General features: G+C 33.1%; 1 protein-coding gene across 1 annotated transcript; it reads left to right on the top strand.

Moving 5' to 3' along the window:
* Positions 1 to 1,097: 1,097 nt before the first annotated feature.
* Positions 1,098 to 12,191, top strand: LOC132723122 (DNA-directed RNA polymerase II subunit RPB4-like). The gene is made up of 4 exons (XM_060707794.1): positions 1,098 to 1,252; positions 7,759 to 7,939; positions 8,075 to 8,170; positions 10,932 to 12,191. The coding sequence occupies exons 1-4, from the start codon at positions 1,183 to 1,185 to the stop codon at positions 11,008 to 11,010; spliced, it is 426 nt and encodes a 141-aa protein (XP_060563777.1). The 5' UTR covers positions 1,098 to 1,182; the 3' UTR covers positions 11,011 to 12,191.
* The last annotated feature ends 1,955 nt before the right edge of the window (positions 12,192 to 14,146 follow it).

The following is a 14,146-nucleotide window of genomic DNA, read 5'->3' as shown; positions in this document are numbered from 1 at the left end:
ACAATATAATTTATTACAGTAAATAGACTCCTTTGGAAAAAAACTTAATTAATAATAATATTTTTATTTATTTGAAATATCGGCCATATAGATATGTAGTTGTAAATAACTCAGATCCGTGACTGTTGCAATAATTTTAACTGAAATTTACGTTTTTCTGAATTTAGAAATTTCCTCATTTATGTGTTGAGTGCAAGATATATTGTTTCAACAGCGACTTGAGTTAGTTCAAGATTAATTAAAATTAATTAATGAAATTCGTGTTACTTGGTATTTGGTTAAAATATATGTGTCACTGACCAAGACTTCTTAGGGTTTATAAAAAAATATACATGTATTCTGCGTTATTCCCTCTTTAACTTAAACAACTATGCTGCAAGTTCTACTAATAGCTGTTCATCTATTTTTTTGTTTCCATTAGAAAAATCTGAATATTTGTGGTGGGGAGGGGCAGGGAGCTGTGTTGAAATTCAGAATGGACGTTACTCTCACTTTATGAATTTTACTTTCATGTTACCGTCAATTAAAGAGTTAAGCATTGACTTTCTCAGAATCATTTCTCTTTGTGAAATGTATGACTTTAAGCCTCAATAGAAGGTAGGGTTTAGTTTTACAACACCAATAATTATAGATACGATGTACAGTTTACAACGCATGCATTCGTGAACATGATATCTCCTAAATATTTCCATCCAAATGGATCCATTTCAGAATTTAGAAAATATTATTTCTGGAATATGTATCAATCACAATTGTTTGTATAAAGTAATTACCAACTAATTAATTAAGGAGATTGCAAAAATTATGTAGACATTAGGTTTTGTCGTGAATAGAAGGTCATAGTAAGGATGGAGCATTAGGTAATTTCAACAATATATGTATATATGGGATAAATGGAATAACTGAGCATCCTACACTTAGTGTGCTCTTTATGATCACAGCAGGGAATTTCTCCAATGCTCTTGATTTCACGGTGTCCTGATTTCACACATATTAAGATATTCTACCTACATGTACGTTTTAATTGTTTTTAAATTTTAGTTTACTTCTAAATACTACCAGCAGGTTACTGACACTACGAGTTCAGATTTCGACCTATCGCTGGTTGAAACCGAGTGCGTTTGTCCGGGTGTTTACTATTACGGTACGTAACAAATAAGGCACGGCATTTATATTTCCAAAATGGCGTCAGGCACAACGACTTCGCAAGACCAGCAAGAAGAAGATGCCTCTGAGCTTCAGTTTCCAAAAGGTTACAGGAAATAGATTATCTTTTACATAAAAACACTTTTATCCAACTAATAGATATAAAATATGTTGAGTATTACCGTTGTTTCAGCCTATTTCGCTCTTTGATAGGTGAAGAAAAGCTGGATATTTTAATTTCGGATATTATAAATCTACATGATACATCTTCAGTTTTCAGCTCGTTATCACAAGTTTATCTTACCAAAAATCCTTCTAGGGCAACAGTGAATTTATTAATATGGCTATTGACCTTTTCGAAAACCTAGCTAAACACTGTTTTCCGGTACGTTACCGTTTTACTTTTTTAGCTCTGGGGAATTACATCAAATGAAGTACATTTAAATATCACAGTTACGTGATATTTCGATTTTTCTATCATTATTTAACCGTTTAAGGTGAAAAAATTGCTGTTTTTGAAAATTATCAATATTCCTTTAATATCTATTCCAAATTATTCAAAAAAATAAATTGTTTATAATGATTATCAATAAAATTCAAACAGACGTAGTGGAATCTTCCATAATAAATAAGGTTCTTTCCATTTTTTTGTATGGAATTATTCATACAATGATATCTAATTATTTTCTTATAAAGAAATAATTACTTTATTTCAATTTGATTTTAAAAAAGGCCGAAAACATCGAGTTCGCTATTACACTCCATTGGGTGAATTCCCCAGAGCTATGTACAGAAAGTACCGGAAAACGGCGTTTAGCTAGGTTTTCGAATTCGTGAATAAACAAGAGGCTGAAAAAAGATTTACATGTATCTTTAAAGATATAATTATAATATAAAATTATGCAAAGCCTATGAACGGGGAAGTCGGTATTTTTATTTTACATTTTCCATTTTAAAAGTGCCATTCGGTATTTTATACACTGCTTCCGTTTGTTCTGGTTTCCAATCTTATTATGGTTCCCATCCAAGATGGCTGCCCATACTTCCTCGGCTTTTATCGTTATCTTGTTGTAGGCCCAAAAGTTGCGATTTGTCAATTATCTGATTACATCTACATCTACATCATACTGCTTAAGGTGACAACGGAGTCAATTATCACTGAAAATACCTAAAATGAGATTTTTTGCTAAGTAGATTTATCAACCTTTTCTGAACACATTCGTGATTTAATTTTGGAAGCAGTTAGTCCAAAAATGTGTTTTTAAACGTTTTAAAACGGTACCTATACTATTTGTATCTGCTATTCGCGTAACCTGTCGATTATCGATAACGCTCCGCCCCCTGTTGAGGCATCAATGAGGGAAATCGGTAGTTCCATATATCTGTGAATTACAGGTCCATACTGGTCCATAATTCTCGTAATACATGTATTGCCGGCTCGCCACGGCGAGCCGGTATTACGGTAGGATTTTACTTAGAAACAACCTAAAACTCCGAAGCTATCCAAAAATTTAATCGAAGCTTGGCTTCCAGCTTTCTACAAAATTTATCTATCAGGGCTAGGATCCAAAATTATTTAGCCAATCAAATTAAATCTTACATAGCGTCAAAAAACCTTCAATTTTCACGCCATTTTTAAAAATCAGCAAGTATTGTTTTGAGCGCAAAGATATAATGATGATTAAAATGTTTGTCTTTATGAATTCTTTTCAATAAATCATATTTACACTGACTTCTGATTTAGCGATTTCACCTGTTTTCTCTGTAGTAAGTTTTCGTTTGGTTAATTAACATAAGTGTACCTCTGGTACTGTGCATTTTTTATTTTTCTTTTTTTCCGGTCATTTTATCCTTTCCGGTATTTAGTGTATGTATTTACTGGCCGGGATCCGGGACGCCCGGGATCCGGGATCGTATAAGATATGGAGGAAAAACCTAATGAACTATTTTTGTGTTGATTGTTGTCGTAATGAAAGGCCATTAAACGTTAATTTTTTTATTGTATATAATGAACGTTAAATTAATTTAACTTATAATATAGATATATTTAGAGCTATTTATTAACAAACTTAAAATGCGGGAATCACAATACTTATAATTATATGCCTAATTAATTGGAAAAATCAAAGACTATTTTCTTGAATTGGTCAAATCCCGGGATCCCTATATGTTTTTTTCCCAGCTTTTCTGAAAACTATATACTTGAACTGGCCAATCCGTGAGATCTATTTACATTTTAATACGATCCCGGCTTTTCTGAAAACTATATTCTTGAACTGGTCAATTCCCGGGATCCCTATATGTTTTAATAGGATCCCGGCATATCTGAAAAACATCTTCTTAGACTGGTCAATTTCCGGGATCCCTATATTTTTTAATAGGATCCCGGTTTTTTTGGCTGAATTGATTGACAACTTGTGTTTACTTTAGGACTTGTGCCTCTCATTCCAATACTAAATAACATACATGTATTACAACTTAATTTTGTATAAAGAGACATCTTTATGAAATCTACCTATCTAACATTTTGTGGTCAAGGTCAACAGGCCATATAGTAAATGTGCATAGACATAGGTTCTTCATTCAATCTGTTTACATGCACCTTCATATATACTCATACTCATCTTGGTTAAACTGAGAGAACATTATATGTCACTTTCAGTCAATGAGTTTAAGATTTTGAATTTACTGGCCCGAATTCCAGTTTTGAATTTATTCTACTAAATAATTAACAAAATTTTCTTAAATTTACACTGGCCTAAACTTATATACACTGGCCATCGGGCACCGGGCCAGTGTTGACTTCACTTTTATTTTGATGTTCGCTGAAGTCTCTTCAGCTAACAGAACTGTCATTTTTACATTTAAACACACCCCTTGAAAAAAATTACGAAGCGAGTCGCTACTAGCTTTTTTAAAAGCTAACCTTGTGTACAACTACCGTACATCTTTTATGAACATCTCAACATTTAGCCTTTTTTATAAATTAAGAAATTGTCGGCCAATGTACGTAACATAATGTATGAAACATAAATAATTAAGCATAGCGGCAAATCGCACGACCACGGGGTTGATTAAAAATGTAGTTGCTAAAATATCCATAATGTGTCTGTCCCGTTAATCTGATAGATATTACACTGAGTTGATAGACTTTTGTACGGATTCAAGGGCTTACTTTACATTCAACCTCGTTTTCTAACAATGTCAAGTAAAACAACAACAAAAACAGACAACATTTTTTATGTGAACACCTATATGACTTGTGGTAAGGTGTCCCTGACAAATTTCTAAACCATTTTAGATTGTCTAAGGATGATTATTTCTCTTTGAATAAAAAAAAGATATTAAAATATATTCTCAGTGAAAATAAATTGTTCGCCAGTAAATCGGACACAGTACTAATAAATCTGGGACAAAGTATGGAATTTATTGTCTATCCCGGTAGAAACTGGATCTCTATGCCGTGCATAGATGATATTCATGATGGCCAGATCATAATGATCGAGTAATACCTTTTATTTCTATTAAAATATGTGAAGCATTATCAATTTGGTGGAAAAAATATATAATATCCCGTTCTTATTTGTACATCGATCTACCATGGACTTTAAAAAACTGTCGATGCTCAGTTTTTTTGTTATTTTATTTTATATTTTAACGGAATTTCATATACGAATACACAGGCAGAGTGCCACTGGTATAATACAATAATAATGCTGATGATAATAAAAATAAACTTCAAAAAGGAAACAATTAAATACCCCGCTAGCGGTGCGCAAATGCGTTCCATTTCCCCCCACTGAGTGCCTCAAATTTTACCGATAGTCACGTGACATGTGCGACAGATACCAGACGCACAGTAAATCACGTTAAGAATTGAAGAAATTTCGGCTATAAACTGATATTAATCAGCAGCTTTTTAATTGGTCAGATGTCACTGGGTCATAAAATGTTGTAAGAGTATGTTACCGCAACTTGTGACCCTCTCTGGTGCGATATTTGTGTATTATGCAATTATTTAGCGTGAAACGTAGGGGTCCGAGAGAGAACAGCCGATTTATGACACTTCGTTTGACGCGGGTCGGACTAACTTTGAATCGGCATAACTTTTTTAATAATCAAGCAATTAACATGCGGTTTAAAGCACATGAAAGGAAATTCATTTACGGAGGGAACCGTGTCAGGGATTTTTGTTTGCTCAATCAGCGACTTAATTATCTTTAATTACGTAATATGTATGGTGAAAAAAGTCGCATAAAATGTTTGACGTTACGTAATATTTTTTTGAGAAAAGATAGAAAAAATTTGAGACACGGTTCCCCAGATATTATAAGTATGGTTATTTTCCAAAAGTTTGATGACAAAAAAATAAATAATGACTTTGATATGACGATTTAAAATTTTAGGATTTTTATTCAAAATCAATCATTTACAAAGGCATTTTTTTCAAATATGTTATTTTTTATGAAGATCAACGACATTTAATGCACAAAGATTAAATAAATAACAATTATTACTAAAATAAGTTGGTTTAAATGACATTTATGTGAGTACCACGGAAAGTGTCTGTTGTCACCTGTTGTCTGCGTGTCAGTCTATAGGTAGGCGGCCCTATGCACATCGACCCGTGAAGCGATTAGCCAATCAGCGATAACGCTTCCCATCATTATCACGCAATAGTGATCAGACTAATGTTTACACGCGCTGTACATGTAATTACCAGATATAACACGAGGTGATAATTTTATATCTTTGATCAACAGTTGATTGGAAATTAGCGAACTTTACCGACAAAAGGATAAAATTATCGACAATTTACGACGCAAGTTTAAAGACTGTTTTCTCAAATTACAAATGACTTAATGATGTCGAATATTTTCGGCATTTTCTAGGCGCAATTTTGCTTTAGTTTCATTCTAGCAAAAACGTTCTATAAGTGTATTAAGAATTTAAGATATTGTGCTGAAATTCCAGGACAACAAACCAAAATACACATACGCTTTTCTTTGATATTTAGATTCTATCCGAAAATTGATACCGAACATCGGCGATTTCACGTTCGCCAGAAACCCTAAAATTTCGCAAAAATTCTCAGATTCCAAGCCAAACATGTGAATGAATTGTTCTTTTATTATTTAATCAACATTAAATCTTTAAATATCGATCTTCATTTTGCCCTCTTATGAAGATATTTGCTAAACTAATTGTCGATCGGATGAATCTCTTACACACTGTGTGAAGCTGTACACGATTTTCCTATAAACGATGCCTATATACATTTACGTTTTTTTTTTTACAAATATAAACTTTTTGTCTTTAGAGTGGACTTACCAGAATTCTAACCAGAATAAAATTTGATTTGGTATAAAAGTGAAAAAAAAAAACGATTTCCATGTGTTGATGTATTATAATGAAATAATTTCATAATAAATATTAACAACAAAACAATAATTATACTATGTAGTTCAGAGTTTCTTTTGAATAACTATAAACTTTGAAAGTCTCTTGAAGATTCAAAATATCAGCAATGCTATTGTGAGCATTGAATGACTAATCTGTAAACTTATTAATTGCGACGCGCTTTTGGACTCCAAGTTTTTCAGGGTTGGGAGTCCATGGACTCCATGTTTTAAAGTCCTAGTGAGAACCCTGGTTATCGATAATTGACAGGTTACGCGAATAGCAGATAAAAATGGTACAGGTACCGTTTTAAAACGTTTAAAAACACATTGTTTGGACTAGCTGCTTCCAAAATTAAATCACGAATGTGTTCAGAAAAGGTTGATAAATCTGCTAAGCAAAAAATCTCATTTTAGGTATTTTCAGTGATAATTGACTCCGTTGTCACCTTAACAATCAATTCTGATTATGACTAGCAGGCGCGTTGTCAGGGAACTGTTAATAAAAGAATTTATTTATATGCAAATTAAAAAGTTAAAAGAATAAAAAGTTCTACAAGACTATTAATTTAAAAGACATAGTGTGCAGTTTAGAATTTATAGAATGGGTCAAGCCTCTCAGTAAAGATGTTTAAACTGGGGCTAGACTGAACAGTTAGGGGAAGGCTATTCCAAAGACGTATGCTCCTAGGAAAGAAAGAATTTTGATGATATTGTGTCCTCGAGTAGGGGTATCAGGTAGTTCAGATTTCTTGTTTGAGTAAGGTGTTGGTGGTCAACAAAAACAATATTGTTTTGGATTTTATACAAGTAGGTTACAGCACTGATGTTTCGACGCTGTTCAAGGGTTTGCCAATTAAGATCATTTATCATTTTTGAGACACTACTTGTATAGTCATAATCATTAAAAATGTATCTAGCAGCTGATCTTTGTATTTAAACATTTTTTTACTCACCGTTTATCATTGCATTACGCTGCCCATCAAGAAATGACACTGAAAATTTTGCTGATAGGTTTAGAATTCTATATTTTTTCTTTTTTTTCTTTTTAAATTTACACGTGTAGTCTAAAGCCGGGCAAGCCAAAGAGGCCCCGCATTAACAATGGCTTGTAATTTCGCCAAGAATTTTGGCGTATATTTTTCATAATGTTTTAAATGGGCATACAAAGTATGGTAGTATTTAATCACTATAATTGTATGTTTCTTTTCAGAGTTTGAAAATGCGGAGACTTTGCTGGTGTCAGAAGTACAGATGTTGTTAGAACACAGAAAGACCCAGAATGAAAGTGCCGAGGAGGAGCAAGAACTGTCCGAGGTGTTCATGAAAACCTTACAATACACACAACGTTTCTCAAAGTTCAAGAACAGAGAGACCATAGCAGCTGTAAGAAGGTAAAAAAAAGTGTATACTATATTATTGGTATCTTTTAAATGGGAAAATAGATGGTTAGCTTATCATGACCACATGCAGTTACAAGATAAGGGGCATAATTCTGTATAGTACTAAGGCTGTGCTTAAAATTTCAGTTTACTAATGCAGAAGAAGTTACACAAGTTTGAGCTGGCTGCGTTAGCTAATCTGTGTCCTGATAATGCTGAAGAGGCCAAGTCACTCATTCCAAGGTAAGTTGAATATTTAAATGTGTTCTTTGTATCATTAAATACCAGCCTTTTTTGTTCCATATACAACTAATGCCGGAAAATGGCACCGTTGACAATAGAAAATAGACAGCAAGTTTCCAACTTTCTGGCTTTAAATTTTCCAAAATTACATTGAAAATACCCCTCCAAGATTGATAAATTAAAAGGTAAACAAAAATATAAATGAGGGCTTCCGTACTAATAAATGATATGCGATAAAAACTTACTATAACCACATGAGTGATGTCTTTACCCAGTATATTTTGTACTATTAGTGTTTCACTCTTGAATATTATTATGTACTCAAGTGTTTAAAACTCAAATTGGACAAAAAAAATTTTAAGTGTCATATTGTTAATAAAACGTGAATTTAAAGTGTGTATTATGCATATTTCATTTGTCTCCAACGATAAAAAATTCCCCTTTAATACTAGGTGTATTATGTAAAATTCACAATTTGAGTAAAAAAAATGCCTTTTTCTCCAATTTGTTTGGTACTGGCACCCTTCTAAAATTAGGGGGGAGGGGGAACCACTGAATTCTGTAGATCGCTTTGAATTTGTTGTGTCAAAATTTCAAATTATTTGCCCAAAAAGTGTATTTTTCTTTATTGCTGTATTCATAAATTCACATCATCCATATTCCAAATCAAAATTGCTGCTGAATAAGATCAGTTTTTTTGCAATGTTTGGCTACATGTTTATTCATGATTCAACTAAAATTTCACAAAGAAAGTGATCTAGAGGCTGGTTTATAACAATTTCTTGAAGTGGTTTAATAAATTTTTAATGTTTTACAAAATGTATGGCAATTATTATAGATTGATAATAACAATGACAGGGCTACCATAGGATAAACATGTAGTAAGGATATACATGTAGTATGGCATTTAATCAGTTTCCTGATTTATATCATTTTTAAGACCATTACAAATTAAATTAAGATTCCTTGGGAAAGAGCATAAACTGCCACATAGCCCTCTTATTGTGGTTAGTTGCCACAAACTAGGTTTCCTGCTTGTAATTAGTTTTTGAAGTGGACCCGAATAATCTGTAGGAAAAACTTATTCAAAATACATTTGTAGTACTAATAATGCCTATCTTCATGGTACATGTAGTGATAAAAGTAATTATGTTAAAACCTCAAAGTGTATAATGCTATATTTGGGTGACTGTAATTAGTAGAATACTTATTGTTATCTTAAATCATACCAAGTACTTAAATTAAACCAATGTAAATTTCTGATAAAGTGGCTGGAGCATGGGCTAATTTCATTGATAAACCTACTAAAATAGAACTTAAGTATTTTTTCATTTGAAATACTGTATGTGTAGAAATATTCGCGGGCTTCAAATTTTCGCGATCTTCGCGATGACATTCAATCCGCGAATTCATGTTTAGCGCGAATATTTCTACACCAATAAATTCTTAATAGTCATATTTTCGCGCTCCTATAGAACAATGTATATCAACGTGTGATATGCTTTCATACTTTTTATTTAAATCTTTACTGAGTAATTGTGTTTTGTTTTCCAAGTTATTCATCATTTAAAATCGTTTTTGTTTGTGTGTGTTTTTTTTTGTTTTTTTTGTTTTTTTTAATTGTTTGTTCAGAAAAACCAAAACATGATCTGATCAGATGTCAAGACGTTTATGACGCAAACTGTGAAAAATTATTCACGTTAACGGGCATTCATTTTTTTGCTATAATTTGTCCGCTAGACAATGTCTTTCTTCTGTACAATAGAGTATTGTTTGACACTTGGTATTGAAAATAACTGTGAACTCCCACGATGATTACCGTAATTTTCCTTTTTTAACCTGAGTGGTCTACGCGAATTTATGATTTTCGGCAGTCACCTCCGCGAATTCAAAATAGCGCGAATATTTGTATAGACCCCCTAAGTGGACCTTTCCGCGAAAATTTGCTTCCGCGAATTTAAATACACATACAGTATCTTAAAGCAGCATGCCTCTAGATTCATGCTAATTTTCATGAAAATTTTTAGAATGTATTTAAAAGTAAAATATTGTCTAGTGAATAAAGAAAGTAATTTGCACATGCTAAAAGTACATCTACTAGAATTGCCAAAAATATAGGTCAAAATATCCATAAATAGTCCAAACCGCATAAGTCATGCAAATTATGGGGATAAATTGTGCAAAATCAGTCATGAGTTGCATATTACATGTAAATTATTTCTTGAATTGTGTATATTTTTTTACATTTCTTAAAATCTTTGTGCATGTTTTCAAGGTTGAATCAGGGTGTTTCAAATAGACTCCAGACCATTTTATTTGAAAGACCCTGGTTGAATCATCTTGATTTTCTATAAATATTTTGGCACATCTGAAGGCATGGCCACATGCACCTTTAAATCATTTTCGTGCATTGAATTCTTTATGTTAAACAACAGTGTCACTTACTGCTTAACTCCTCTCTCTCATCAGAACAATGTGATTATAGACTTTATGAAATTTTAATATCCCCACTTGTGTTGGAGGACTTACAGATTTGCCCTTGTTGGTCTGTGATTGATGCTGTCTGTGACATCCATTGAGTGAAATCCAGTGGAATTTGGGAGCGTTTAGTTTCCTATGGATGTAATCTTATTTAAGTGTTCTTTGTTACTTTTCAGCTTTACACTCTTTGGGTGTACCTTTACTTCTTAAGTATGATCTTATCATATTATGAGTATTTAACATACATCAAGTGTTCAATAGCTGTCTTTTACTTTTACAGTTTAGAGGGTAGATTTGAAGATGAAGAACTACAACAGATTCTGGATGACATTCACACCAAGAGAAGTTTCCAGTACTGAGGCAAGAACAGTTTAGTACTGGATATTTATTTAAAACAGTATCTCCAGTGACACAGGGAGATTCATTTATAAACAATGCTGGAAATTTAACAGTCAGCTACAGACATCTTGTATGGTTCTGTAAAAATACGTAAATTTATAAGGGACAGCACCAAACTAAATTATTTTACGTTGGTTTTGTAATGATGACTTTACTGCAGGACATTTTGATGCAGGGATATTTTTAATGAACAATGTTTTTATGTGTGTTGTAAGAAAAATCAGATGAGGCACTGTGGTCTCATATAGTTAAATGTGTGACTGACTACAGAAAAAAGAGTAAAAAAAGTTTATTTTTCTACTCTACTATTTGAAATATAGGGAGAGCTATTGTACTCACTCAGACATAGATGTCAAACTTAGGTTAAGATTTTGCTTGTAAGTTGGTATAAATGGGTTGAAATATCACACACCTATTTGAGAGCATAATATAAGGTTACTGTTCAAGGACCGTAACTCTAATATGGAGTTTGACAGAATTATAGCCTTAATTGAACATGGAAAATTCTTCATTTTCAAGGTTCTTGTTTAATAATCAAGGACTGCAAATAGTTGAGTCTGCTGTCCTACCATCAGATCTTTTATATTTGACGAGTTATAGATAATGGAGTTGATTATTTCTTTGTTTTAAATTTTGTAGGAGAGATTTATCTAATTTGAACTAAATTAGAATAGATATTGTCTAAAAGAAAATTCTTCATAGCTGATATTATTTCTTCTTAATTTAAAGCTCAACAAATGTAGAAGTAATGTATTGAGATCATTGTCATTGTTTAACTATTTGTTTTTATGTACTCAGAGATGGCAGCGTAAGGTTATATTTTATGGATTTAACTAGCAGTATATCTAGACACTTGCAGAAATCATGATTACAAAAGTAGAAAAGTATCACCTTTTTCTTCGCTGATTTTTACATTTTTCTTTCATTATCGTATTTAAATCAACATGAACAGATAAATTAGACATTAGTGCATTCCGGTGAGAGAAAAGGGAAATTGTAGCATTTAATAATAATTAAAGTGCCTTGTCCGGTATACACCAGAATATGATATTTAGTGTGGTGCTCCAACACTTTTTTTAGCCTCATTCATTTTACAGTCTGTCAAGTGTCATTAAGTCTATGAGAAAAGAATCAAAGCTTTTTTAGGATCACTCTTCGTCCGTCGTCCGGTGTCCGTCGTACGTCGTACGTCGTCCGTTGTCCGTTCACACTTTTCAAACGACATCTCCTCTGAAACCATAAGGCAGATCATAATGAAACTTCACAGGGATGTTCCTTGTGTGAAGCCTTAACAAAGTTGTTCAAAGAATTCCATTCCATGCAGAACTCTGGTTGCCATGGCAACCAAAAGAAAAAACTTTAAACATCTTCTTCTAGAAAACCCAAAGGGCTAGAGCTTAGATATTTGGTATGAAACATCTTCTAGTGAGTGTCTAACAAGATTGTTCAAATAAAAGCCCTGGGGTCAAAATTGGCCCCGCCCCAGGGGGGTCATTGATTTTCCCTATATGCATATAGTAAAAACTTAAAAAAATCTTCTTTTAAAGAACCCAAAGAGCTAGACCTAAGATATTAAGCATGAAACATCTTCTAATGAGTGTCTACCAAGATTGTTCAAATAAAAGCCCTGGGGTCAAAATTAGCCCCGCCCCAGGGGGTCATTGATTTTCCTTATATGCATATAGTAAAAACTTTAAAAAATCATCTTCTAAAAAACCCAAAGAGCTAGAGCTTAGATATTTGGCATTAAACATGTTCTAATGGATGTCTACCAAGTTTGTTCAAATAAAAGCCCTGGGGTCAAAATTGGCCCCGCCCCAGGGGGTCATTGATTTTCCCTATATGCATATAGTAAAAACTTAAAAAAATCTTCTTTTAAAGAACCAAAAGAGCTAGACCTAAGATATTAAGCATGAAACATCTTCTAATAAGTGTCTACCAAGATTGTTCAAATAAAAGCCCTAGGGTCAAAATTGGCCCCGCCCCAGGGGGGTCATTGATTTTCCCTATATGCATATAGTAAAAACTTAAAAATATCTTCTTTTAAAGAACCCAAAGAGCTAGACCTAAGATATTAAGCATGAAACATCTTCTAATGAGTGTCTACCAAGATTGTTCAAATAAAAGCCCTGGGGTCAAAATTAGCCCCGCCCCAGGGGGTCATTGATTTTCCTTATATGCATATAGTAAAAACTTTAAAAAATCATCTTCTAAAAAACCCAAAGAGCTAGAGCTTAGATATTTGGCATTAAACATGTTCTAATGGATGTCTACCAAGTTTGTTCAAATAAAAGGCCTGGGGTCCAAATTGGCCCCGCCCCAGGGGGTCATTGATTTTCCCTATATGCATATAGTAAAAAGTTAAAAAAATCTTCTTTTAAAGAACCAAAAGAGCTAGACCTAAGATATTAAGCATGAAACATCTTCTAATAAGTGTCTACCAAGATTGTTCAAATAAAAGCCCTGGGGTCAAAATTGGCCCCGCCCCAGGGGGTCATTGATTTTTCCTATATGCATATAGTAAAAACTTTAAAAAATCTTCTTTTAAAGAACCCAAAGAGCTAGACCTAAGATATTAAGCATAAAACATCTTCTAATAAGTGTCTACCAAGATTGTTCAAATAAAAGCCCTGGGGTCAAAATTGGCCCCGCCCCAGGGGGTCATTGATTTTCCCTATATGCATATAGTAAAAACTTAAAAAAATCTTCTTCTAAAAAACCCAAAGAGCGAGAGCTTAGATATTTGGCGTAAAACATGTTCTTATGGATGTCTACCAAGTTTGTTCAAATAAAAGCCCTGGGGTCAAAATTGGCCCTGTCCCAGGGTTTATTGATTTTCCCTATATGCATATAGTAAAAACTTAAAAAAAATCTTCTCTTAAAGAACCCAAAGAGCTAGAGCTAAGATATTAAGCATGAAACATCTTCTTATCAGTGTCTACCAAGTTTGTTCAAATAAAAGCCCTGGGGTCAAAATTGGCCCCGCCCCAGGGGGTCATTGATTTTCCCTATATGCATATAGTAAAAACTTTAAAAAAATTCTTTTAAAGAACCCAAAGAGCTAGACCTAAGATATTTAGCATGAAACATGTTCTA

The sequence above is a fragment of the Ruditapes philippinarum genome, unplaced genomic scaffold (genome assembly GCF_026571515.1).
Source record: "Ruditapes philippinarum isolate M1 unplaced genomic scaffold, ASM2657151v2 ctg929_1_1_1_1, whole genome shotgun sequence".
Lineage (NCBI taxonomy): Eukaryota > Metazoa > Mollusca > Bivalvia > Venerida > Veneridae > Ruditapes > Ruditapes philippinarum.
Note: the sequence above shows the minus strand (reverse complement) of the source record. Positions and strands in the feature narration are given on the sequence as shown.

Bases quoted from the DNA above. Each gene is read 5' to 3' on its own strand.
- LOC132723122 (XM_060707794.1), top strand. From the start codon at position 1,183: ATGGCGTCAGGCACAACGACTTCGCAAGACCAGCAAGAAGAAGATGCC. The intron at 7,940-8,074 runs GTAAAAAAAAGT...TTAAAATTTCAG, and splicing joins ACCATAGCAGCTGTAAGAAG to TTTACTAATGCAGAAGAAGT. The intron at 8,171-10,931 runs GTAAGTTGAATA...TTACTTTTACAG, and splicing joins GCCAAGTCACTCATTCCAAG to TTTAGAGGGTAGATTTGAAG.